We start from the raw sequence: 23,796 nt of genomic DNA, 5'->3' as shown, positions 1-23,796 counted from the left end.
ATTAAGTAAGTTAATACATGTAAGTGAGATAAAACACTGCTGTGACATTAGTTAAGCACTTGATGATTACAAAAGGATAATAAAAAAATTAAAATCCTTCACTATTCCATCAGACTATGAGCAAATGAGTTCATTTCTGTCTCATGTATAGCATCACATTTATATTCTCTGTGTATATTAATATATACACACATATATAACATATAATACAATATGTAATATATTAATTGTATGTATATAATATAGAATATAATTGTATACTCTACACAATATTTCTTCTGTACTTTTCTATTAATATTATATCATGAATATGTTGTTGCTATTAGTCTTTGGAAACATAACCTTTCATGTCTGTGCAGTATTCTATTATATGGTTGTACTATATTTATTTAACTTAACCCTTGTTTTCCAAAATTTATTTCAAAAAGTTGCTATTCAAAACAGTGTTAAAAATGAGTATCCTCTGTCACAAACTTCTAACATCTCTGATTTTTTTTTTTTTCCGGGGATAGTTTTCTGGAACTGAAATGATTAATAAGCTATCTTCTCAAAGGGATTTTAGTAGCTTGTTTTGGTTACTTCCATCCCATTCCTATTTAAGTACGCAGAATCAAGGCTAAGCTACTGGCTGCACTTTTCTAAATACTTTTATTGCCATAAGAACGTTGTATTTAGAGATTAATGAGAATTTGAGCCAGCAGAGGATAGCAGCAAGAAAATGGAATTAGAAATCAGACAGATGTCTTTAAATCTCATTTTTATCCCTTTTTGGAATGTTATTTTGGGTAACCTGTTTCAGCTTTTGGAACCTCATTTCCTAATCTGTAACATAGAAATGATTTAAAAACCAAAATTTGAAGTTGTTGGATAGTAAATGAAATAAAGTCTGTACAATGTCCAGCCTGTCACAAGAAAAGCGCTAAGTAGCTACTAGTCTTATCCCAGTTTCTTCAGCATTTTACTGTGTGGCACACACAACATAGAATAAAGTATCTGTACTTTGGAAAATTTACAGTCAATTTGGGGAGTCATAGAAACATGGAACCAAGGTAACAGTGATAAAGCTGTATGTTATCCCATGCTGACTAATTCAATGTGGAGAGAGTGTGGAATAAAACAGTGGTTAGAATAGTGTGGATTTATAAAAACTGATTTATAAATCAGTTTCTACAGATTCCACCCCATACGCCCACTTCTGCCAAGACACAGTCGGTCATGTGGGATTTGACAGGTAGGAGGTAGTCTGCTATAATAATCAAGTTTAAGAACCAAAGAACATTCTTGTATCTGCCCAATAAAATCAATGGGCTGATACAGCTCTTTTGTGTTAGACATGATAAAACAGGTACTGCAGTAGTTGCCAACACAGGCTGAGGGAAGGCAAGTATTTATTGCCCCTAATAAAACAGGATGTATTTAAAAGGTGCCTGCCCCAGGGACCTATGTTCACTCCCTGATACACAATACCTTAATGTTGGCAAACTTAATGACAAATTTCAGTGTTAATGCCTCTCCAGCCAGGACCATTAGCTACCAGACATTCTTGTTCAAATTGTGAGGTTTTTTTGTCAGGTTTATTCTGTGAAGAATAATGCTCCAGACCTTCTGAGGGAATCATCAGCTGATTTTCTGAAACTCTGAAGAAACAAAATATCATTGATAGTTCCCAGCAAATATTTCTATTTATTAGATGGTAAAGGAATTCAAACATAAGCTGTTTTAATGAAGCCAAGAAGCATGCAACTTTTGGACATTTGCCATCTTTTTTTTAAAATTAATCTCAAAATCTAACTCTTTGTCAGACAATGTATACAGTGGTTAATGTGGGCTAATTCAATCCTTGCCATTCTGAAAAGAGGTGATATGTCCTGTTTTACAAGTGAAGACATTGAGGTTTAGAGAGAGTGTAAGTAATTTGGTCGAAGTCATGTATCTAGTAAGTGGCAAAGGTGAGTTCCTAATCCATATATGTCTAATTCCTAAGCATATGCTTATGACCATTAGCTATATTATGTTGTTCTTCCATAAATTCTTTATTGTAGGCTTGAAGAGTGGAACTCTTCTCTGTCAATATCAGTGTGTTAGTAACTTAAAAAAAATTATAAAGCTTAGGAGACGCAATTATATTAGGTGATATCAACACTACTCTACCACAAAGGAAATATTTCTCAGAGGATGCAAAATACAGAATTCTTTCCTGTTTTTCTGTTCCCTACTGTTGAGAGCTTTGAGTAGAGAAATTCACAGGAGTGGCATAAAACTTTAACTATGTGATGTTTTATTTCCAGTATTGATTCTTATCTTTTTCTGGTGCTGAGTTACCTAATGAAGATGTGGGAAATTAAGTAATGAGAAGACTATTTAGCTAGAAATCAGCAGGCAGGCTGAGATGAAAACTAAATACTAGAGAGAGGTGATGGACTGGGCAAATGAAAAGTAAGAAAAGTTCATTGAATTGACTATGTGACGTTCGAATTTACCAGTGGAGTTGAGAATTGACCTCAGGCCCTACCATTTCAGTCCAGTGCTTTCTTATTACTGGGAAAGTCACTGTTTAACTTGCTAGTTTTTCACTAATACTTAATTCCAGAGTTTCCCTTTATGGCAAATTCATTCTTCCGAATTTCATGTAAATAAAATTACTTAGATATTAACAATGTCAGTACATTGTTCTGAGCTATATGGATTGTGGCATGAGTTTGTAAAAGTCAATTTTTTCTTACCTTGCTAATTAGCTTCATGCTCTCTCTCTCTCTGTGTATGTAAAATAAGTAACAAGTGACACATTAATTTTGTTAAGAATGATCTCAAATGTCAGAGAGTGTAATGAACCAGAGATATGATTATAATTGGCATTACTGGTTGAAACCAACACATATCTCTGCCTTAGCATAATAGTGGTTTTATAATCATTTTGAGAAATATAATTGTTTCTCACTGTCTGCAGATCCTTATTGCATCCATCTCCTATAACTCTGAGCATTCCTACAAACCTGTTTTATCTAAATGTACTCCTATAAAGGAACACTCTTTTATCTAAATATACTCCTATTTGTGGATTTTTCAGGTAATTGAAAGTAACACAAACATTATTCATTAATGTCTTAAATAGGTTTTCATGTTTCCAAGCTATAAGCAAAGAATATGAGAGAGAGAGCACGCTAGATTGAGAGCGAGAGTAACGTGAGAACTACACCAGAATAATAAATGTATTTGCTAAACCCATCTCAATTACCTACAATTTTAGATATAGCTTATTATCTGACTTATCTTGGTATCTCCACTCTCAAATTAATTATGGAAACAGAGATATTAGAAAGTTGATTACAACTGATTTTTATGCCAGTGGTTTCATCCAAAGTCTCTTGTAGGCATTGAAGAAAGAAGGCATAATCAATATCAGGTTACTAGTGAACTTCTGTCTTAATTGATAATTTAAATTAGTAAATTAAAAATTTTTTTGGGGGAAAAATTTGAAATATACTGCCTAAAAGATGATTGATTTTTTAACTTAAGATGTGTCTTATAATGGCTTTAATTTCTTTGTTTCACTTAAATCACTGTGCCATTGGAATGTCATATATATGGCATCTTGCTTCCTTGTGGAACACTTCAGCAAAGAAACAGCATCTGGTCTGTTTCTGGAACTAGCTCTGTGACCTTTGACAATCATTCCACTTCATTGGATCTTAGATCCTATAGAAAGGTTGGGTCTCTGGTCAAGATGACCTATGATATTACTTGGAGGTTCATAATTTTATGATTGGAGAAGCAGGATCTTGAAATAAAATGGAGACATACTCCAGTTTAAGGAAATAATGTGATCGTCAAAGCCCATTGTAAACCAGCTAAACCAGGTGGTGATAATTTATGTTTAACAAAACAAACAAAAAAGGATATTTTACTTTCAAAATATTTATCTCAGAATGTCTTTAAATAGACACTTCCTCTAGTGTATTTAAAATGATACTGATATATGAATTTTAATTTTAATCAGAACAACAAGTACAGATATAGAGTAAAAGTTATTTATTATATTTGAGTTTTTTAAATAAAGAAGGTTTCTGAAGAAAAAGTAATAGGGAAAGGAGTAGTATTGTTACCGGAAAGGGGTCCCAACCCAGACACCAAGAGAGGGTTCTTGGATCTCGTGCAAGAAAGAATTCAGGGTGAGTCTATACAGTAAAGTGAAAGCAAGTTTATTAAGAAAGTTAAGGACTAAAAGAAGGGCTACTCCATAGGCAGAGCAGCACCAGGGTGGCCGGTTGCCCATTTTTATGGTTATTTCTTGATTATATGCTAAAAAGGGGGGGGATTTTTCATGCCTCCCCTTTTTAGAACATATAGGGTAACTTTCTGATGTTACCATGGCATTTGTAAACTGTGATGGCACTGGTGGGAGTGTAGCAGTGAGGATGACCAGAAGCCACTCTCATTGCCATGTTGGTTTTGGTGGGCTTTGGTTAGCTTCATTATGACAGCCTGTTGTGTTTTTTTTTTTTTTTATTATACTTAAAGTTCTAGGGTACATGTGCATAACGTGCAGGTTTGTTACATATGTATACTTGTGCCATGTTGGTGTGCTGCACCCATCAACTCGTCAGCACTCATCAATTCGTCATTTATATTCGGTATAACTCCCAATGCAATCCCTCCCCCCTCCCCCGTCCCCATGATAGGCCCCGATGTGTGATGTTCCCCTTCCCGAGTCCAAGTGATCTCATTGTTCAGTTCCCACCTATGAGTGAGAACACGCGGTGTTTGGTTTTCTGTTCTTGTGATAGTTTGCTAAGAATGATGGTTTCCAGCTGCATCCATGTCCCTACAAAGGATGCAAACTCATCCTTTTTTATGGCTGCATAATATTCCATGGTGTATATGTGCCACATTTTCTTTATCCAGTCTGTCACAGATGGACATTTGGGTTGACTCCAAGTCTTTGCTATTGTGAATAGTGCCGCAATAAACATACGTGTGCATGTGTCTTTATAGCAGCATGATTTATAATCCTTTGGGTGTGGGATGGCTGGGTCATATGGTACATCTAGTTCTAGATCCTTGAGGAATTGCCATACTGTTTTCCACAATGGTTGAACTAGTTTACAATCCCACCAACAGTGTGAAAGTGTTCCTGTTTTTCCACATCCTCTCCAGCACCTGTTGTTTCCTGACTTTTTAATGATTGCCATTCTAACTGGTGTGAGATGGACCTAATACCATAAAAACCCTAGAAGAAAACCTAGGTAGTACCATTCAGGACATAGGCATGGGCAAGGACTTCATGTCTAAAACACCAAAAGCAACGGCAGCAAAAGCCAAAATTGACAAATGGGATCTAATTAAACTAAAGAGCTTCTGCACAGCAAAAGAAAGTACCATCAGAGTGAACAGGCAACCTACAGAATGGGAGAAAATTTTTGCAATCTACTCATCTGACAAAGGGCTGATATCCAGAACCTACAAAGAACTCAAACAAATTTGCAAGAAAAAAACAAACAACCCCATCAAAAAATGGGCAAAGGATATGAACAGACATTTCTCAAAAGAAGACATTCATACAGCCAACAGACACATGAAAAAATGCTCATCATCACTCGCCATCAGAGAAATGCAAATCAAAACCACAATGAGACAGCTTGTTTTATCAGCAACGTCTTTATGACCTGTATCTTGTGCTGACCTTCTATCTTATTCTGTGACTAAATGCCTTAACCTCTTGGCAATGCAGCCCAGGAGGTCTCAGCCTTATTTTACCCAGCCCCTATTCAAGATGGAGTTGCTCTGGTTCAGACACCTCTGACAGTATTAATATATATTTAGAAAATTTTAATTTCCTCCAAACAGTTTAACTTTGTTGCCATATTACACTTGATTTTCTAGACATAGGCTCTTAAACCTTTGTGTGATCATGAGACTTTAAAAATGTAGGCTCTAATTCCAGTGACTAAGGTTTTTTTTTTTTAAAGAACTATTATGATAGATTATTTCTAATACCAACTATTTGCTGTTTCAACGTCCTCATTTTCCTTAATATTCTCCCCAAGAGTTGTCAAGTTCTGCTGTTGCTGTTCTAGTGTTTTCTCTCAACGGAAATCTATAACAAACTGTATTCATGGAAATGAAGAGTGTTTGATATGAATAGATATCTGTGCCTTTTCAGTAATTTACTTTTCTAATATGTTACTTTAAAAAAATCATTTATGTCTCTTTGTCAAATAGAGAGTTTTTACTAAAGATGTCAGATGGATTATATTATATATATATAATATATATTATATGTGTGTATATATATATAAATATAAATGTTAACAGATAATTTGCTTAATCTTGGCATGAATACAATGCAAAAAAGAATATAATTTGCATGTGTGATATCCTATGTAAAATACCTAAGTAGAAAAATAAGTGAACATATCTTTTACTCAAGGAAAATTTTTGTCTTGGGGAATAATATTTCTTAAAGTACTTGGTGAACTAATAAAGTGCAGCAGCACATGATGGTTTCACTTGGGTATAATCTAGGGTAAGAAGGAAGCAAAAATTTGTTTATGTGCTGATGTACTTCTTCCAGATTCTGTATTTTTTATCACTAATTTAAATTTTGTGCCACACAATGCAAAACAAAAGTTTAGAAAAGCCAAAATCCAACTAAAGAAAAGTGTCAAGGATAAGAAGATGGAAAACAATGCTTTCTATAAAAAAAGGAAAAGACAGAACTTGTTTACACATGTTCAAGTTAAAAATGAGCAAGTTTACTTAAGTCAACTCACTATCTATAAATCATGTCTTTCCTATACTTGTCTGGGTATAAAGTTTCTTTGGATGGCCTAAGTAATTTCCTAAGTGCTTGCAACAGCTGTAGTATCTAAGTGCTCAGTTGATTATATTTAGCCTAAAATGTTATCATCCCTGATTACATCAAGTATTTCCAGAGAAACATACCTCATTAGTGGCTATAACTATAAAATTAGAAAAAAAAAAAATTATAAAGCCACTTTGTTTCAATGAGGTCAATAAATGGTAATACAAGGTGATGATGATGATGACTGATGAATAATTTCCAGCACACATATAAAATGCTGTGATTTAAAAAATGCAACTATTGTGGGGTTGTGTCATTTTCATTTTGACAGCATGGTCTAAACCAGCTATTGTCAACAAGAAGCACCATCAAAATTGCTTCAGAGGTTTTGCCAACTACTTCTGGGCGCTCCTGAAAATTTTAGGTTGCTTTCCTACAAGGGACTAAGTTCTCCCCATCATTTTCTCTAGCCCCCAATACCCCAGTAAAACTTCTGTCAGTTGAGCTTCAGGCCTCACCCTCCCATTCCTTCTACTTCCATATCGTCTCTTTCACATGGCTGACCATTCTGCTAACTAGGTCCAGGCCAGTCTGACCCATGCAAAGACTATGCACTAGTTCCTTGATTCTTCCAGCCTCGCAATCTCTGGCCAACCTCCTCCTTCTCGCCAGGAATCCTCTACTTTGAGCTGGTAGAGTTGTGCTCAAAAAGGGCAAATGACACCACACTATTATTCCCTTGTTTAAGACCCTCTAGATGCCTGATGAGTCATCAGGATCTTGCAAACCCTGACTTAAATTTTCAGCCTCATCTCTGTCTCTCCATGTCCCACCACCCTCCCCTTCTCCCCTTTTGCCTCTAAACTCTTTCCTAAACTCTAAGTCACTTCAGACACCTGCATTTCCTGAGAAAACCATGATGTTCACACTTTGGTTCTCTCTGCTAGGAACAGTTCGGCCTCACGTTATTATCTCACCTGATGGACCCTGCCGATAGTTCAAGCATTACTCATACTATGAAGACTTTTCCTGATCCTTCAGATTTAATTGTCCACCCTTCCCTTTCTCTAATCTGTAGTGAATTTATTTATTATGCATATTCCACATTTCACTGCATGTATTTGTTTACAAATCTGTCCCCTTAATGCAATGTAAATAATCTAGGGCCTGGAGCCCACTGTGTTCATATCATGGTCTCCAACACCAAATCCTTTATCTGGCACTTAATAACCTAATGCTTGTTGAATAAACATTTGAATGCGTGTCAGATAGCTATTAAACTATAAACTCTCATAAGATAAGAATCATGTCTTATTCAGCTTTACATCCCACTTAGCTTCTAGTCCAGTGTATTGCATATAGAAAGTGCTTGATAATTATTTATTCAATATATAGTTGAAGAAAGGAAAGCTAGTGGAAGAAAGGCGTATCATATATGAACAGGAACCATGGCTGGAAGGCTTGAAGGCCAGAAAGAGTATAGTATTAATTGAGTTGGAAAAAAATCAATTGTAAAAAGGCAGGATGAAGGAGACATGGCTAAGCAATTGCCAATGCCTTTTTCATTCAGTGATTAATAGTCTATTAATCTAGCTAATTGTGTAAAATATTTGGAAGTTCATTGTCCACTTAGCTGTTAGGAAGCGAGCTGAAATGCGGATCACTTCATGAAGATAAAATTGTAAAAATATACAAAAAAAACAAACCAAACTATGTTGAAAAGAGCAAAGGAGAAAGTACAAATCACCCCAACTTTCTTACCCAGCAATAGGTCAGGCCAAGCAGATATCTCTTTGTGCATTTATTTAGAGGTATATAAGGCATATTTCCATTCGTATTTATTTTACAATGACTTAGGTAAGATGGAAGTTGAGATTTTTCCTTTGGATTTTGGCTCCAGATATTAAAACCTGAAACTAGCTGCTGCTTTGCAGGTCTAGTACCGCCTGCCTGGAGAGCATCTCTCCAAGGGAATGATCTCAGCTGTGTTCTCAATACACCCCCTCTTCCTATCTGTCTGCCTCCATGGAGCCTTCACTACTGTTGTTAAAACGTCGCTGTTGACAGTGCCATTGGGAAGTTGCGGTAATGCCCTATTGCTACAGGGCCTGGCATGAGGCCTTGCTGTCTGCTGTCCCTGTAACCCTGTCTATAACTTCGCTCACTGCCTCCTGGTGCTTGTCTCTGTTGATTTACCAGATCTTTGTGGTTCTATGTGGTCCTTCTAGGTTCAGTCTCAGTCAGGAGTCCTCCTTTCTAAAGACTCCCTGGGTGTCATCATGTCTTTAAATCCATATATTCACAACTTTTTTGCTCTGTGGGCACACACCCCACAGTTCCAGGCTCCAGACTGTGTGGGCCTGTCTTTGTCTCTGAATGTGGGTCTCCCATCTGACTCTTACCTTCTTTTGTAAAGAAATTCCTCTCAGAGTTTCCTATTGTATATTCCTTCCACCAGACCCCAGCTGGGCCGACAGTATAAACTTAAAAAGATATCAAGAGGATTCATTTTTCATTTTACCAGGAGGCTCTTCGGCCCCTTTTAATTTCATAGAAGGCAAAAGGAACTTGGAGGAGCAGCCTTAGGCTCACATTACATCTCTTCTTTCTTCTACAAATTGGACTTGAGATCAGGGCTTAACTATTCCCATACACTACTGTAGTAATGCCTGGCACATAATACATGCCCAGTACATCTGTGTTGAAAGAAAGCATGAATGAATGTTTTTGAATGAATTTGACCTTTTTCCTTAATCACAATTTAGGGCTTTGTCACTTAATTAGGGCATTGCATATCCACTCTACATTATTCTCTTTGCCTTTGCCTCTAGGTAGTTTTTCTAATATTTACTATATGCTGGGTTTGCTCTAAGTGCTTTATATTTACTAACTTACTCCTCAAACAACTCTATGAGTAGAATACTATGATCATCTCCTTTTCACAGATAAGAAAACTGAAGCCTTAGTTTACACAGCTAGTAAATGATGGAGCTGGTGGTTCCCAGTTGTAATGACTGTTCAGAGGTGGCACCCTACGAGGTGATGACAAGTCCATGAGATCTGGTGATGTTAATGAAGTGGGGAAAAGGTGGCAGTCTCTTCTTGGGTGCCAGAATTATAAAATATGAAGCTAATAACCCCAGGCATCTATACTAGTCTGTTCTCGCATTTGCTGTAAAGAACTACCTGAGACTGGGTAATTTATGAAGAAATGAGATTTAATTGGCTCACCATTCTGTATGATGTACAGGTAGCATAGCTGGGGAGGCCTCCGCAAACTTTCAATCATGGTGGAAGGCACAAGGGGAGGCAGGCATGTCTTTACATGGTGGAGCAGGAGAGAGAGAGAGAGAAGGGGGAAGTGCTACACACTTTTAAACAACCAGATCTCCTGAGAACTCACTCACTATCACAAGAACAGAAGGGGGAGGACTGCCTCCGTGATCCAGTCACCTCCCACCCAGCCCCTCCTCCAACATTGAGGATTACAATTCTACATGAGATTCGGGTGGGGACATAGAGCCAAACAATATCAGCATCTATGTTTCCCACCATGTAGTTCAGAGAACTAGAGGAAGCAGTTTTTAAAAAAAGATTGAAACAGATAATACATGCACGCAGAAAAAGAGTTTTGATGTTTCTGTCCTTGTTTTTGTTCTTCTCACAGGGTCAGCTACACGCCTGAGTCTGAGCTCTATAAAATATCTGTATTTAAATAAATAAATAAATAAATAAATATCTGTATTTTCACCATAAATTTCCCTTTTCTTCTGTAACTTACAACTAAATGAGTTCTATTCAAGCAGCTAATATTTGTCTGTCTCATAGTAGAGTATTATCTTATTATTTATTTTATTTGCATGTCATTACTCATTTATTCAAGATGAACTTTATTTAAAATGTGAGTGACCAAGTATATTTCTTCCTCTTGTAAAACGCCAAATCACTTCTTGAAGTCATTTTTCTTTTGGGGTGCTTATACTTTTTTCTCATTAATTTAGAGAATGCTTTGTATATTTATAGCCTTAGCATTCTTATATATGATATATGTAACAAATATTGTATTTTGAGTTTAATTATTATATCATTTTCTGTATATAAGTTTAAAATACATTCATTATCATATAAATTAATTTTTTCTCTAGGCTTTGTATAAAGCTTAGAAAGTATCCTTTATGCCAAAATTTTAAAATAGTATGTTACATTTTCTTCATGTTTTTTTCATTGATTCTGGTTGATGATATCTGTTCTGTAATTTACTTTAAAATATTTCAGCAGAGAGTGTCATGTAGATGTGTGTGTTACACTGTAGAGTTAAATCTCAAGGATCTTAATCGGTTCTATATACTTTGGGTGTGGTGAGTTAGCATTGGAAGTTTAATCAGTAGCTCATGCTCTGGAAGTGGCTACTCCTAACTGTTATACTATCTTTACCCTTTATCAACACCAGAGTGTTCTGTAATTACTATGGATGTTAGACTTAAAAAAAAAACAAACTGATAAAACATATGGTAATCAGGTATGTGGACGGACTACTTCATACCACTATACAGTAATAAAAAAAAAGACTGACAATAACACTGGAGAGGATGTGGAGAAATTGGAACCATTATATATTGCTAGTAGGAATGTAATGCAATGCAGTCAGTTTGGTAAATAGTTTGGCAGTTTTTTTTCAGATTTTAGAAATAGTGTTACCATTAGGACCCAGCAATTCGGTTAGGCATATACCCCAGAGAAATGAAGCCATATGTCTGTATAAAAACTTGTTCAAGTCTTCATTGCAGTATTATTGATAATAGCCAAAAATAGAAGCAACCCAAATATCTAAGAATTGATGAACCAAAGTGGTATATCTCTACAATAGAATACGATTTGGCAATAAAACAGAATGAAGTACTGACACATACTACAACGTGACTGAATCTTCAAAACATCATGTAATTGAAAGAAGCTAGTCACAAAAAGAGCACATATTGTATATGATCATGATTCTATTTCCATGAAACGCTCTGAATTGGCAAATACATGGAGACAGAAAGATGAGTGGTTACCAGGGGCTGGGGGAAGTCGAATAGGGTGTGATTTTTGATGGGTTCAGGGTGTTTTTGGTGGGAGGAGAGAGGAAAATGTTCTGAAATTAGATAGTGGTAATAGTTGCACAACTCTGAATATACTATCGACCACTGCACTGTACACTTTAAAAGGGCAAATTTTATAGTATGTCATTTATATCTGAATAAAGCTGTTATAAAAAAGGTATGTGGAATAGCTAGACATATTGCACATGTGAACAGGAGATACGTGCCTAGTGACTTGGGGTTATGCCCTTTAGAGTGGTGCAGTAGGCCTAGGGACGCCTTAGGTAGTGGGTATAAATGTTTAGAGAATTCTCTACGCTTATCTGATCAGAAAGTTAGATATTGTCAACAGAATATTGTCACATCTGCCTGAAGGTGCTATTTAGAGTGTCTGAAAGGACAGAGAGCTGGAAGTTGATGAAACTGATGGAGTGAGTACCTTGTGTGACTGTTTTGAGTTCTTCTTGGTAATGAATATTTGTCACTTTGGCACAATTTGGCCTGAGACTTGCTTTCTTGGTAACATGCTATTTTGGAGTGAGGTTACAGTGAGACTGCATAGCTCACATACTTCAGCTATTGAAGGCAACATATAACTACTAAACAGCCTAGTTGGATAGAATGATTATTAACAGTTGATACCCAAGAAAATTAGTGACTATTATGTGTTCATCAAGCTCCCAATCACTCTACTGAATTATCTTACTAATTTAAAAAGCTTTTATTAATTCTCTTGCTTTTTTTGTGTACAAAATTAAGTCCTCTGCAAGTAAAGGTAATTTAATTTTTCTCTTTCCAATACTGCCTAATTTTTACTTTATATCTTTCTCTGTAGAGCCTACGAAATGGTGCTAAATAATAACATTATTTGCAGCTCATTTCATTTTGTTCTCAATGATATAGATGAATAGTGTAACAAATACAGACATCAAAAATCAAAATCAAATTCAGAAATCAATAGAAGATTTGCAAAACAGCCTCTAAGTGTTTGCCTTTTCTGTGACTTCGGCCACTTTATTTAACCTCTCTGCATTTGATTAACTTATTTGGAAAATGGATCCTGCTAATAATTGCTACTTGGTAGGATTATGGTGAGGGTTAAGTGAAATGATTTATTTAAATGCCCAGCTCAGCGCCTGGCACTTAGTAAATAAATAGTAGCTGTGCAGTTTGTGATATAGATTCGTGTGGAGTATGATGGGGCACCTGGGGAAATAATCAGTGCTACATGCTAGGACAGAGCCATGGAGAGAGGCTGAAAGAGGAATTCTCATTTCCTAGTAGGAAAGGGGTTGGTGTGGAAATTTTGGGAAAGAGAATGCTCTGGGTAAAATGTAAATGTAGAGAAGTGTGAGGCAGGATTCGTTTGAGGGACTGCAAAGAATCTGGTGTCTGGAAGCAAAGACTGTAAGAAATAATACGGATAGAGGTGCAGCTGGAGACATAGCCGGGGGTCAGAATGCGGCAGGTGTTCAGTACAATGTTACGGAGTTTGGAATTTCTGGAGGGAATGGGTTTTTTGCAAGTGAGGCATTTGCTCAAGTATTTACAATAGAGAGTTTTCTCCTGGAGGCATCTTGGTGAATGAACTGGGATATGGGGGACAAGATGACCTGTTACTGAGGCGTCTTGCTTGGAGGAGAAGAGGTTGGACAGTGTTGCTGGCTGTATTAGTTTCCTGTGGCTGTTGTAATAAATTGCCACAACTTTGTTGGCTTAAAAGAACAGAAATTTATCTTCTCACAGGTCTGGAGGCCAGAAATCCTTAATCAGTATTGCTGGGCTGAAATCAAGGTGTTGGTAGGGCTGATGTCCCTCCAGATGCTCTAGTGGACAATCCATTCTTTGCCTTTTCCAGCTCCTGGTGGTTGCTGCTAGCATGCTTTGGCTTGTGACTGCATCACTCTTGTCTTCAAGGCCAAAATCTGCAACTCTCTCTGTGCTGTCACTGTCTTGTCTCTTCTGTAAGTGTCAAATCTCCCTCTGCCTTCCTCTTATATATGGTATATGTGATTGAATTTATGGCCCTTCCAGAGAATCCAGGGTAATTTACTCATCTCAGGATTTATAGTTTAATCACATCTGCAGAGACCTCTTCCAAGTAAGGTCACATTTACAGGTTCCAGGGATTTGGACTTGATATGTTTGGGTGTCCATTATTTTTCTTTCACAGTTGTCATTTACTAGGACAGAAAATACAGAAGCCATAAGATTGGGGAAAAGATAATGAATTTAGTTTTGTACCTGAGATTTAGATTTTTAAGAAGACCCATATCCTGCTCTCAGCCTCCTTTTTTAAAAGAGTTGTTAAAGCATAAACATGTTTCCCTTTTCCAGTTGAAATCAGGAGTTGCATTCTGTATCTTTTTCTGAAAGTTTGCATTACCCTGAGTTAACCCTTCATTACTTCAAACCCGTAGGTTCTTGTATTTATCTCAGGCTAACCAGAGCTCTGACGTGTCAAGTTCTGACGAAGCATAGGTTTCTTTTTAAGTAATTTCCAAGGATATCAATCACAGTTGAATGCCTCAGAAGGAATATAATTATACTGTTAATTCTCCTTCCCTCAAATTTCTGTTAGTGTCTAACCCAAATTCACCCATGCAAAGGTTGAAACTGTAATTTTATAACTGGTCTTTTCAGCTTAACAGTAGTAATAAGTACTTTGAACAAGTTTCAGCAGACACTGAAAAATAACTTAAAGTTTCTTTTATCCCTAGTGTCTTTTGGGTAATATCTGTCATTTATGATAAAGTTCTTGCTGTATATTCAGGCTACCAGAGGAAGCTGTTGAACTGAAATTTTTAGTCTATTTGTGCAGCTTCAAATCTGAAATTCTATTCTTACTTTCTTGAAAGCCAGATAATCTTGTTAAGTACTTTCCAGTGACCCTATCTGTCAGAATTACTTGGTATCTTAGATTCTAGCTGACTTTGGCTTTTTAATAAGTTTCGGTTTTAAAATATTTCTTTCTTTTTCTTTTCTTTTTTTTTTTTTTGAGAGGGAGTCTCGCTCTGTCGCCCAGGCTGGAGTGCAGTGGCGCAAGCTCGGCTCCCTGCAACCTACGCCGCCCGGGTTCACGCCATTCTCCTGCCTCAGCCTCCCGAGTCCCTGGTACTACAGGCGCCTGGCACCTCGCCCAGCTAACTTTTTGTATTTTCAGTAGAGATGGGGTTTCACGGTGTTAGCCAGGATAGTCTCAATCTCCTGACCTCGTGATCCACCCATCTCGGCCTCCCAAAGTGCTGGGATTACAGGTGTAAGCCACCCTGCCCGGACTTTTTTTTTTTTTCGTTTTTAAACCTTTCCTTTTTGCCTGTACACAGTTTGGCTCCTCTTGTTATAGAAATTGTAGTTTGGGGAAATATATTTTTTCCTGAAATGTATATGTTAAATTTCTCAGCGTATTGTTTATTCAGTGAATAAAAGAATGAATGAATGGATCAGAATTAAACATTACATTCAAATCACTTCCAAAAATTGAGTAAACTTGCTTTCAGTTGCTCAAAAAAAAGTTTTGATTTCCTTGTCTTCATAAAACAAAATTTCTGAAAACCATTTTGTGTATGTGTACATTAAAAAATGCATATGCATACAAATAACTTTCTAATTCCGGTCCATAAGATAACATAATGCTCTAAATAAAGGCCGTGGGCATGGTTCAGTGACATGGGGCTTGCTTGTAATTCCAGTGATGCTGTCACTCTCAGGGATTTTCAGTTAGTGGATTACCTATTAGGGCAAAGGCCCCAAATGCTAGATTCCCCTTCTACTCTGCTTTCTGTAATAAAACACCTAACCTTACCTAAAGTGAAAAAAGATGATGCTTTAGATTGGGGACTAAAACTCTTCTTTCATTCAACAGGCCCCACTTATGTGCAAGCTTGTGCTAGTTTCTGTAGCTGCCTAAGCAATATTTGGTTAAGACTTTGCAGGCTATCAGTGATCTAGAGACTACACTGAAAAATAGATAAATAAAAGGCCCTTAATAATTTACAAAATTTTAATTAAAACCAGAATCATTCTGCTTATTGACACAGGGCAATTTGCAGGGGACGCTATGATTCAGAGATATTGGTCTCTGTCCACATGTGGAAAATTTATTCTGGACAGTGTTTGCAAAATGATAAAGCATTGTTTGGCTCTACTTATGAACTGTATTTTTGTCCCTATAGAAAATTAAATATTTTTTTGGGGGGCTCTATTTACAAACTATATTTCCATTCCTGTTGAAAATTAAATAGAAAAATTGCACTGAAGGTACAGCAGTAGATTTTTTAATGTGTTGTTTCACGTCTGTTGGTCACAGTGCTGTCTGGAATTAATTTTATGTTTCCAAGTTGAGGACTTCACCCCTAAAACAAGTATCTTGTATTTTTTTTTTAATTAAATTAGAACTTTAAAAAAGTCACAAATAGCAAAATTGCCTTTACTCTGAAACTGTTAACTTTAAAATTCATATATATATCAAGTAGGTTTTCTTTTTCAAATTTCATCTGTGGAAGGATAATGATATTCCCCCTTTAAAGGATTTTTTAATATGAATATTTATTAGGTGATTTTATCTGCTGAGCAGGAAAGAGTGAGTAGCATGCCTGCAACTTTAGGATTAACTCACGAGTCATTTTTTACTTTAAATACATCATGTTATGCTCATTTTACATATGAAGAATTCAAAGTTTTTATTTTCTACTATTAAATCCTTAATACATATAAATATAATAGAAAAAATACTTAGCTTTTTAAAAATAATATTGCAGGATTTTTTCCTTAGTTTGGCTAAAGACAGGGTCCTTGTCCCACAGTCATGAAAATTTAGGCTCACAGACAATTGGAGGAGGGAGAAAAATGGGGGACGTATTTGGCAAAAAGGGAATAAAATGGGGGAAACAGAGACTCTCTGTAAAGCCAGAGTCCCTGCTGGGGTGCTTCCTGTCTGGCAATTTGAATCTCAGGTTCCACACAGGAAGAGGAGTGGCCAGGCTCCTCCCTGATGCAAAGGGGCAAACTATGACTCCACCGCAATGTGCATTCCCAGTGCACCGGCTGGTTGCAATTTTGCCAGGGACCCCCTCCCACCTGGGTGTCTCAATAAGGTACTTATTTCAGGATATATATTTATTTAGATCGCTTACATTATATATGTGATTATCAATTATTTGAAAAATAGTTGGAATAAGAGCTAATTACTGTATCTGGCTTTTGTTGTTGTTGTCATAGCTGAATCAATTTGACACTGTTTAATTTGACACCTATAAATAGTGTTTTCTCCCTATAATAAACTGCGATTTTATATACCATCCTATATTGTTGTTTAGTTATTTATGTAAGTAAAATTCAGGCTTCTTGAAATAACCCTTTAATACAGATCGTATTATTTTTGATAGTGCTTAGTTAGGTCTTGACCATAGATTATTTGCTTGAAAAATACTTGCAGATTTGCTTTGAAGTTGAAAGAGAATTGCTACTTCCCAGTTTGAGAAAGTAAGCGTGAGATACAATTTTAAGAGGCTAGCTGGCTGCTCAGTATGAGTCTCAGAATGCCAATTGACAATAAAAACCACAACAGTAAAGACAACTGTGATATTCATGTTGGCTACTCAGTAACTGCTATATGGGAAACTGTCTTAAATTTGGAAGATGGCTTGTTGAGCATAAAATCAGAGCGGGCTAGGTTATCAGATGAGCTAACTGACTATTGTCTTTAGGGGAAGGTAGCCTGTTCTCAAGGATGAATATGCATGAGAATTGACTAGGAAGGCTGAGGAGTCAGGGAATTCTTTCTCTTGGATGGTTTTGGAAAGGTGTTGCTAAATTCTTGCTTATCTACTTTTTAATTTTACATTTCATGCAAAATATACCTCTCCAGTTAACCCAGTGATGTACTAGAAAGGTGTCCCAATCCAGATCCCAAGAAAGGGTTCTTGGATTTTGCCCAAGAAAGAATTCGAGGTGAGTCAATAAAGTGAAACCAAGTTTGTTAAGAAAGTAAAGGAACAAAAGAATGGCTACTCCATAGGCAGAGGAGTGTCGAGGGCTGCTGGTTGCCCATTTTTATGGTTATTTCTTGATTATATCCACAAGGGTGGATTATTCATGCCTCCCCTTTTTAGAACATATAGGGTACTTCCTGATGTTGCCATGGCATTTGTAAACTGTTATGGCCCTGGTGGGAGTGTAGCAGTGAGGAAGAGCAGAGGTCACTCTCATTGCCATGTTGGTTTTGGTGGGTTTGGGCCAGCTTCTTTACTGCAACCTGTTTTATCAGAAGGGTCTTTATGACCTGCATCTTGTGTCAGTCTCCTTATACTGTAACTAAGGATGCCTTAACCTCCTGGGAATGCAGCCTAGTAGGTCTCATCCTTATTTTACCCAGCCCCTATTCAAGATGGAGTTGCTGTGGTTTGAACACCTCTGACAGTATTTCTTCCTACAGGTTAGAGTTAAATTGGTTGGGCCTCAGCTTTAGTTATGCTATTTCAGTTATCCCCCTTTAAGCTCATAGGCTAGGAATTTTAATGAAATTTGAGGATGAGTGGATACTAGAATGACTCAGGCAATTTATAGGTTATAATTTTGATTAGGTGTTTCATCAAATAATTTTTCTAACTCGTACACTGTATTTTTCCAAAATTTCTTTTGAAGAGTTTGTTCTTTTGTATTAGCTACATCTAGATTTGCAGAATAGAAAGACACGTTCAGGATTTTTAACCTAGTGTTGATGTTCAGCATCATGTTATAAAATGGTAGGAACAAAGTTACAGGCATCCTAGCTCAAGCAGATGAAAAGTCCATGGAGGGAAGAGTAGCCTTTTCATATAAAATCTGGTCATGGAGGATTGTGTGTATGTTCATTTTTAAAAGTGCAATATATATAAAACAAATATTTTTTTCTATGGAAAGTATGGTGGGTTTGGCCTCTCATTCTGGTTTTCTTTCCTCATTCTATAAGCAGCATCTCTCTTTATATTAGTCTATGAACAAGAATTTATTTTCCTTTATATTCTTGTGGTAGGTAAAATTGGAGACCTTTGACATTTCCAGTATTCATAGAAAATAAGAAGTCTTCTGGACTTCTCCAGAAACTGAGGTATTTTGTAAAGAACAGAAGCATCAGATTCTGAATGGTTGCTACCGTTAGATTATTCTGTACTGGGCTGTGTATACTGACTCATTTGCTCACTTTGTCTGAGCCCCAGCTTCGTTTCTGAATTTATGAAATGGCCTTCACAATAATACCTATCTTGTTTTACTTAATGTGAATAGGATTTGTTTCTAATAGGATCTTGGGAAGATAAAATTCTTATTCCTAAAATAAATCCAAACTGAATGATGGATTTTAACAATCACTGGTTTTTTGCAGTGTATATATTACTAAGAATATTTGCCTTTTCCAGCTTTGCAATCATATATGCTTGAGTAAAGTAGTCTTTTGGGAATTCAATCTGTCAGAGATAGTCTATTATATTCATATGACCAAAGTACACGTAAAATTATTACCAAATAAAATTGGAAAGTTAAATTGCAACTTTCAGATTATGTTATGAAGATTTATAGATTTTTGCTTCTCATTACACAAAGCGTTTTTTGTTGGCTTGTTTTATTTTTGATGTTACCATTATGTGTTATGGATCACAATGGCTGAGTGAAACAAAGTGACAAAGTTTGTGATTTAAGAATACTAATCTCAGCAGGGCACGGTGGCTCACGCCTGTAATCCCAGCACTGGGGGAGGCAGAGGTGGGCGGGTCACCTGGGGTTGGTAGTTCAACACCAGCCTGACCAACATGGAGAAACCCTGTCTCTACTAAAAATACAAAATTAGGTGGGTGTGGTGGTGCATGCCTGTAATCCCAGCTACTCGGGAGGCTGAGGCAGGAGAATCACTTGAACCGGGAGGCAGAGGTTGCAATGAACAGAGATCGCACCACTGCACTCCAGCCTGGGTAACAAGAGCGAAACTTCATCTCAAAAGAGAATAGTAATCTGTTCTATTGTTGATAGAAATCCTTTATTTTATATTTGTGGTTAAAACATGTAGTTTTTTTTTTTACATAAGTAAGGCATTGAAACTACATTATTTTCTGTTAAATACGTATATAGCATAGTTTTTGAGTCACAGCCACATCACAATGTTTTGCAGTGTCGTCTCTGTTTTTTTGTGAATTCCAAAAGAAACAGCATAACATTTTCCTAGGATACCTAATGAGCAAAAGCTTGAGTCACAGGAAGGATTGGGAGAATTCCCACTTAAGAACTACCTTTGTATAATAAATATAATATCACAGTAATTTCTCAAATGGAAATGTTTTAATTTACTGTTTGCTAACCATTGCTGGAGTCATGGTGTCTGCTCAGGGGACAGAAAGGATTAATTTAATATGATTACTGACGAGTGGTCTTCGAGTCTGATTTAATTCCAAACGTGAATATGTCTGATGTTTCTCCTTTCTAGGAGTATTTGAAGACATGATCTCATTTCATTGTCTGTGCTGCATTGTTTTGTTGAATATGTTTTTATTTTTTCAGTGCATAGTGATTCAATGGAGGCAATCACTTTCGAGAACCTGAAATAAGAAAGGATGCCAGATTCATATGAAAAAGGGACTTTTCAAATACCAAGGGCAGTACAAATAAATGCACTTGAATAGTAGTCCTGGTGGAAAATAAGACAGCTTGAACACCTGATTTTTATTATAAGTATTACAAATAGGAATGTGATTTAGCTATTCCAAATTATTACCAATTAATGGAAGATGATTATTATACGCAAATTTGAACTTTTAGAACCCTTCAGTCATCAAGTTTTTCAGAAAAGCATATAGCTTTAAATCATAATTTTACAAAAACTAATTTTAGATGGAAATTTTTCTAGTAATTTTCTACCTTGTGGATCAGAGCATACTGGATTTAACTTTTTAATGAGTACTCAGGGTTATTGTTATCAGCATAAAGTATAGGACTGCATTACTACCACTAAGGGTGGCAGTACACTGGTATCAGAGGAATCCAGGCTTTCCTAATTTTTGATTTTCCATTGTTATTCTGTTTTAGAAATATCTGGAAAAAAATTGCTAATAATGGCCTTGTGTATGTTTTTAATGTTTACTGAAGAGTCTTCAGGCAAGGTCTGTATGTTCCTCTTAAATTCCCAAGCTGTAATAGCAACATAAAACTCATCAGAGTTGATGTAACACAAATGTCAATAGATGCTGCTTCACAATTGCATTCTAATTTTGTGGATTAATGTGATCATGTGCTCTGAACTGCAAACAATTTTGCATTAACAAGCAACTCACAATTCAATTCAGGAAGCATTTGTTGAACACCTTTATATTCTTTTTTTTTTTTTGAGACGGAGTCTCGCTCTGCCGCCCAGGCTGGAGTGCAGTGGTGCGATCTTGGCTCACTGCAAGCTCCGCCTCCCGGGTCCATGCCATTCTCCTGCCTCAGCCTCCCGAGTAGCTGGGACTACAGGCGCCCGCCACCTCGCCTGGCTAGCTTTTTGTATTTTTTTAGTAGAGACGGGGTTTCACCGTGTTAGCCAGGATGGTCTCGATCTCCTGACCTCGTGATCCACCCATCTCGGCCTCCCAAAGTGCTGGGATTACAGACGTGAGCCACTGCGCTTGGCCGAACTCCTTTATATTCTTAATGAAGGATTAAATGGAAACCTAAAACAATTAGTTCTCTTAAAGAGATTTTAATCTTAGGATGTAAGGAGTCATGTTATTGGTTAACTGGAATGCAAGTCTGAGAAAATAAAAACTTTCTTTTATTTTCGGAATCCAGTAATGTTCAGTCTGAATAAATACAAGCAGACCCTTAGGACATGTTTACTTAGTCATATATATGTGTATGTGTTTGTTTATATATACACACAATTATGTACATATACATTTTAATGTGTCTATATAAATATAAATATTTTCCTTTTATATCCAGCTAACATTTTCTGTTTTATTCAACAGAAATCTTCTTGACAGAGACACGTTTTCTAAATCTGATCCAAGTAAGTATTTATTGCTTGCCTTTTGAAAAATCATTTGATTTTGCAAAAGTTGTATGAAACTCATAGTTCTTGTTTAAAGGTTTGTTTTAAAGCGTAGAAAGCAGCAGGGGAGTGGTCCCAAGCTCTACACACTCATCAGCCAACCCCGGGTGGTACTATGGGTAAAGAGGGACTTACTGAGCACTTTGAGAATAAAATGAGAATACTAATGACTCCAATGTGGGATAGTTCACTTTGAAATTAAAACCTCATGCTATGGCCATTTGGTAGAAATTATTATATTTGAAAGAAAACCAAATGGACCATAATTTAAAGTTATTTTTAGTCATGGAGTAATACTTTTCTTTCTTTTTTTTTAAGTGGTGGTTGGGCAAGGTGGTTCATGCCTATAATCCCAGCCCTTTGGGAGGCTGAAGCAGGGGGACTGCCTGAGCCCAGGAGCTCGAGACCAGCCTAGGCTACATAGTGAGACCCGCCCCCGCCCCCACCATCTCTTGGGAAAAAAAAAGAAAAGAAAAATAAAATAAAAGTGATATATAAAACTTACAACCAAGTGAAATATGTAACATCTGATATGAACCAAAGTGTTTGATTACTAATTAGAGGTACTGAAAATTAGAGATAACTTGGAAAGTGAGAAGGGTAGTTTGAATTAAAAAACACCAGAATGAACTGTATAAATCAATGTGTTTCCAAATCTTATAATATTTAGAAATGAATATACAACAGTTCTCTATCTCTACAAATGTGTGAACAAATATGGTTGAATTACAGAGGAAAGGTTTTTGTCAGTTACCAGAATTCTTGAGGTAGTCATTGGGAAAAAGGCATTGCAATTGGGGTATTAAAAATCCCTAGGGCTCATTTGACAAGTGGTCGGGACACTGTGTATCCCTTAAACTTTACTCAAAGCCCTTATTCTCCCTTTTGGGAATTCCTTTCTTGGTTGACAGGATTTCTTACCTATTTACAAATATTGAGGGAGGAAGTTAAAATATTAAATGTAAAGCGTGACTTGCCCCCAAGTTTTCCTTCCTATTATACCTTTGAACACCGTAAATATCTTAGGAATAACTTGATTTGTGTTTCACAACATAATGAAATATTTCAAATTGTTTAAATTATGGTTTTAAAATTTATCTATGAAGACTTTAGCAAGTATTATTTTATGTGCCAAGCTCAGTACATACTAAGTTATAAAGATCTGGCATAATAGTTTGTTTTCTGTTTAGTTAAATTAATTTTTAGTCACTTGATGATTTACTATCCTTTTTTTTTTTTGCAAGGGTAAGACTAGGAATTAGGCATTTATTTTTGATGTAGCTTTTGAATAGCTGAAAGATAAATTGTATACATTCACATATGATTTTCATAAAAGACATTTATATGTGTGTATTTTTTCATCTTTTGTAGTTTGTGTCTTATATGTACAAGGAGTTGGAAATAAAGAATGGAGAGAGGTAAGTTTAAAACTTTAAAAAAAAATCACTGGACTTGAAGATATAGTAAGTTATAACTTGATCAAGATGATACTTCCTGTTTTTCATTGTAAGTCCTTTTCAACCCAAAGATTGAATTGTTTTTATCTTAGGGAAGTTACCTTTGTGTTTTGTTTTTAATAAACAGTGATTGTTTAGCTGACTTATGACCTTCTTGTGGAATGTTGTAGGCCTGAAACTTCTACTTCCTTTATCCAAACATAAATTTAATGTGTTGCCATCAACTTGACATGATTTCTTACAAAATTTAAGTTTATGGGTTAGGTCTTATTTTTAGAGATCAACTGCTGATATTTATAAAATGTCACCTTAAAAGATTTTAATTGGCCGGGCACGGTGGCTCACGCCTGTAATCCCAGCCCTTTGGGAGGCTGAGGTGGGCAGGTCACCTGAGGTCAGGAG

General features: G+C 36.4%; 1 protein-coding gene across 1 annotated transcript in view; it reads left to right on the top strand.

The window, feature by feature from the left end:
- CPNE8 (copine VIII) overlaps positions 1 to 23,796 on the top strand; it is a 261,472-nt gene that overhangs the window by 7,632 nt on the left and 230,044 nt on the right. Inside the window, exons 2-3 of the mRNA XM_011959466.1 lie at positions 21,855 to 21,895; positions 23,309 to 23,355. Coding sequence (XP_011814856.1) covers positions 21,855 to 21,895; positions 23,309 to 23,355 — 88 coding nt within the window. The remainder of the gene's footprint in view (positions 1 to 21,854; positions 21,896 to 23,308; positions 23,356 to 23,796) is intronic.

This window comes from Colobus angolensis, unplaced genomic scaffold, assembly GCF_000951035.1.
Source record: "Colobus angolensis palliatus isolate OR3802 unplaced genomic scaffold, Cang.pa_1.0 Scaffold496, whole genome shotgun sequence".
Lineage (NCBI taxonomy): Eukaryota > Metazoa > Chordata > Mammalia > Primates > Cercopithecidae > Colobus > Colobus angolensis.
Note: the sequence above shows the minus strand (reverse complement) of the source record. Positions and strands in the feature narration are given on the sequence as shown.